This window comes from Theobroma cacao, chromosome 6 (assembly GCF_053813885.1).
Source record: "Theobroma cacao isolate CCN51 chromosome 6, ASM5381388v1, whole genome shotgun sequence".
Lineage (NCBI taxonomy): Eukaryota > Viridiplantae > Streptophyta > Magnoliopsida > Malvales > Malvaceae > Theobroma > Theobroma cacao.
This window is the reverse complement of record NC_142644.1, coordinates 7,708,090-7,710,827: the sequence shown is the minus strand read 5'-3', so window position 1 is coordinate 7,710,827 and position 2,738 is coordinate 7,708,090. Positions and strand designations below refer to the sequence as shown.

At 33.3% G+C, this 2,738-nt stretch overlaps 1 protein-coding gene across 1 annotated transcript; it reads left to right on the top strand.

The window, feature by feature from the left end:
* The first annotated feature begins 854 nt into the window (after positions 1-854).
* Positions 855-1,702, top strand: LOC148762042 (uncharacterized). Its single transcript, XM_088807632.1, has 3 exons — positions 855-1,241; positions 1,347-1,600; positions 1,690-1,702. The coding sequence occupies exons 1-3, from the start codon at positions 855-857 to the stop codon at positions 1,700-1,702; spliced, it is 654 nt and encodes a 217-aa protein (XP_088663758.1).
* Positions 1,703-2,738: the final 1,036 nt, after the last annotated feature.

Sequence of the window (2,738 nt, the reverse complement as noted above, 5' to 3'; positions counted from 1 at the left end):
TTGAATAAAAAATAATTTATCTTTTTTTTATACAATTAAATGTTGAATGTAATGCTTGCAAGTGTTTAGTAAGGAGAATGACACATTTCTTATCACATAAATGCTGTGTAGGAAGTTGATTTTGTGTTGTACAAAGAACACCGTATGTGGTGTTATGCATGTTACATTGTAAACGATGCTTTACACTTGTTTTGTTTAGTTTAACAAGTGTTAATGATGTTTTCAATGTGTATGTTAATTGACTTGTAAATTTACTGATACTGTTGACAATGAAAAATGAGATAGTTCTGATGGTTTTGTTATCTCTATTTTATGAACTAAGAATAGAGGTTAATATCAATAGCCTATATCAACTCTTAAGTGTGTTCTCAACATGGTATCAAAGCTTAATTAAGCTCTTAAGGGATTGCAACACAGCCATTTGGACCTAAAAACCTTTATTTGAAATAAAATATACACTCACTTGTAAACATTATGGCCTCTACATCTCTATCAAACATTACATTCAGCATTTGATCACCTCTAATTTTCAATGGAGAAAATTACCCAATTTGGTATGAAAAAATGGAGTCATATCTTAGAAGTCTTGACCTCTGGGATGTTGTTGAATCAATAGTTGACGTTCTAGCTTTAATAGATAATACAACCCTAGCTTAAGTCAAGTAGTATCACAAGGGAGTGGCTAAATGATATCGAACCTTGTTTTACATCTAAGGAGCTCTTACAGATGCTATGTAAGAATTATGAGGTGTAAAATTGCCAAAGATGCCTAGGAAAGATTGAAAGTTCAATTTGAAGGTTTTGAAAAAACCAAAGAAATGCAAATTATGAACTTGACTAGAGAGTTTGGTACAATGAGAATGAAGGATTTGGAGAATGTAAAAGACTTCATCAATAGACTTGTGAGAGTTGTTAATCAACTCAAACTCTCTCTCGAGAATATTTTAGAAAAAAGAGTTGTTCTAAAGGCCCTTGTATCTTTACCAAAAGGATTTAAAGCTACAGTTGCTTCTCTGGAAAAGGAACTCTCCAAAATGCCACTATCAGATGGGGCATATGCTCTCCAAGCATCTAAACAAAAAAGGGTTATGAAAAGTGATAGTGTAATTGAAAATGCATTATTTGCCATAATGAAAGGAAAAATAGTGGGAGATCCAAGCAAAACAAAAGGCTTCGGTGAACAGAAACGGAAAGATAAAGGGTTTCAATCTGCATATAGAAATCAACAGAAAAAAGGCAAGGTTCACATATGTTCTCACTACAAGAGAAAGGGTCATGTCAAGGCTAGCTATTAGTTTAGATCAAATGTGAGATGTAGAAACTATAACCAATTAGGGCATTTACAGAGAGTCTGCAAGAACAAAGTTGAGACTCAAGTTAAGGATGATGAACTAGTCAAGAAAGCTGAAACAGTTGAAAAACATTTGTTTATGGCTCAAATTGGAAATTTAAAGACTGTTGAAGCAAACTTTTGGCTTCTAGATAGTGAAGCTTCAAATCACATGACTCCAAATGTGAAGCTATTTGTTGAAATAGATGATCAATATCATTCGACAGTTGAGATTGGGAACGGTGTATATTTGCAAGCAACAGGAAAAAGGTTCGTTACAACTCAAACTTCCTTTGGTGCCAAGTATGAGTTTGAAGTTTTCTTACTGCTAGAAATCACTAAAACCCTATTATGTGTAGGACAAATGCTTAAGCAAAATTATGTCTTATTATTTAAAGATATGTCTTCCACTATTTATGCTCCTAATGGTGATTATATGATGAATATCTCCATGAAACAAAATTGTTTCCTAGTGAACTAGAATGATGCATGTTTGCAAGTAATAGAAGTTTACTTAAATTTGACTACTTTGTGGCACACGAGATTTGGCTACTGTAATTATAATTCATTGATACAATTGAGTAATTCAGGTCTTGTAGATAAGCTCCCCAAATTATCAGAATGTGGCCTTGTTTTCCACCTTGTCAATTACAAAAAATAGCTTGAAAGCCTTATCCCATTACTAGTTTTAACAAATCAAAGCATAAGCTTAATCTTATCCACTCAGAAGTTGGAGGCCTTCTACGTGAGGAGTCGTTAAATAGGGGTCGGTAATTTGTTATGTTTGATGATTTGACCAGGTTTTGTTGGATATTCTTTATGAAACAAAAATAAAAAACTTTTAGTTGGTTCCAAAAGTTTAAAGCTCGAACTAAGTTAAAGTCTGGTATAAAGATTAAGGTACTTAGATTAGATAATGATGGTGAGTAAACATCTGATGAATGTTCTCAATTTTTAAAGAAGGAAGGGATTGTTCACCAACTAATAGCTCCAAATTGTCCCTAACAAAATGGGGTAAGTGAAAGGAAAAATTGCACAATACTTGAGATGTGCAAGTGTTTGATGCTTAAGAAAAATATACCTAAGAAGCAACCTCTATAATAGTATGCTTGCTCAAAATTATTCCTACTTGAGCAAAGAAAAATATCACTCCATATGAAACATGGTATGGGAACAGGCCTTCTATTAATCATTTGTAAGTGTTTGGGATTCTTTAGGTTCAGCACATACGTAAGGAGCAGAAAGATAAACTTCAACCAAAGGCTCAAATTGGGGTTTTGATTAGATGCAGCTTGAAGTCCAAAACATATAGAATATTTCAGGTTGAATATGGTAGAGTCTCTATCAGTAGGAATGTTTATTTGATGAGAATAAGAGCAAGAATTGGGAGCAAAGCCAAGTGGCAGAT

Coding starts and splice junctions, on each gene's coding strand:
- LOC148762042 (XM_088807632.1), top strand. CDS start 855: ATGAGAATGAAGGATTTGGAGAATGTAAAAGACTTCATCAATAGACTT. Junction 1,242..1,346: donor ATCAACAGAAAAAAGGCAAG/GTTCACATATGT, acceptor GGGCATTTACAG/AGAGTCTGCAAGAACAAAGT.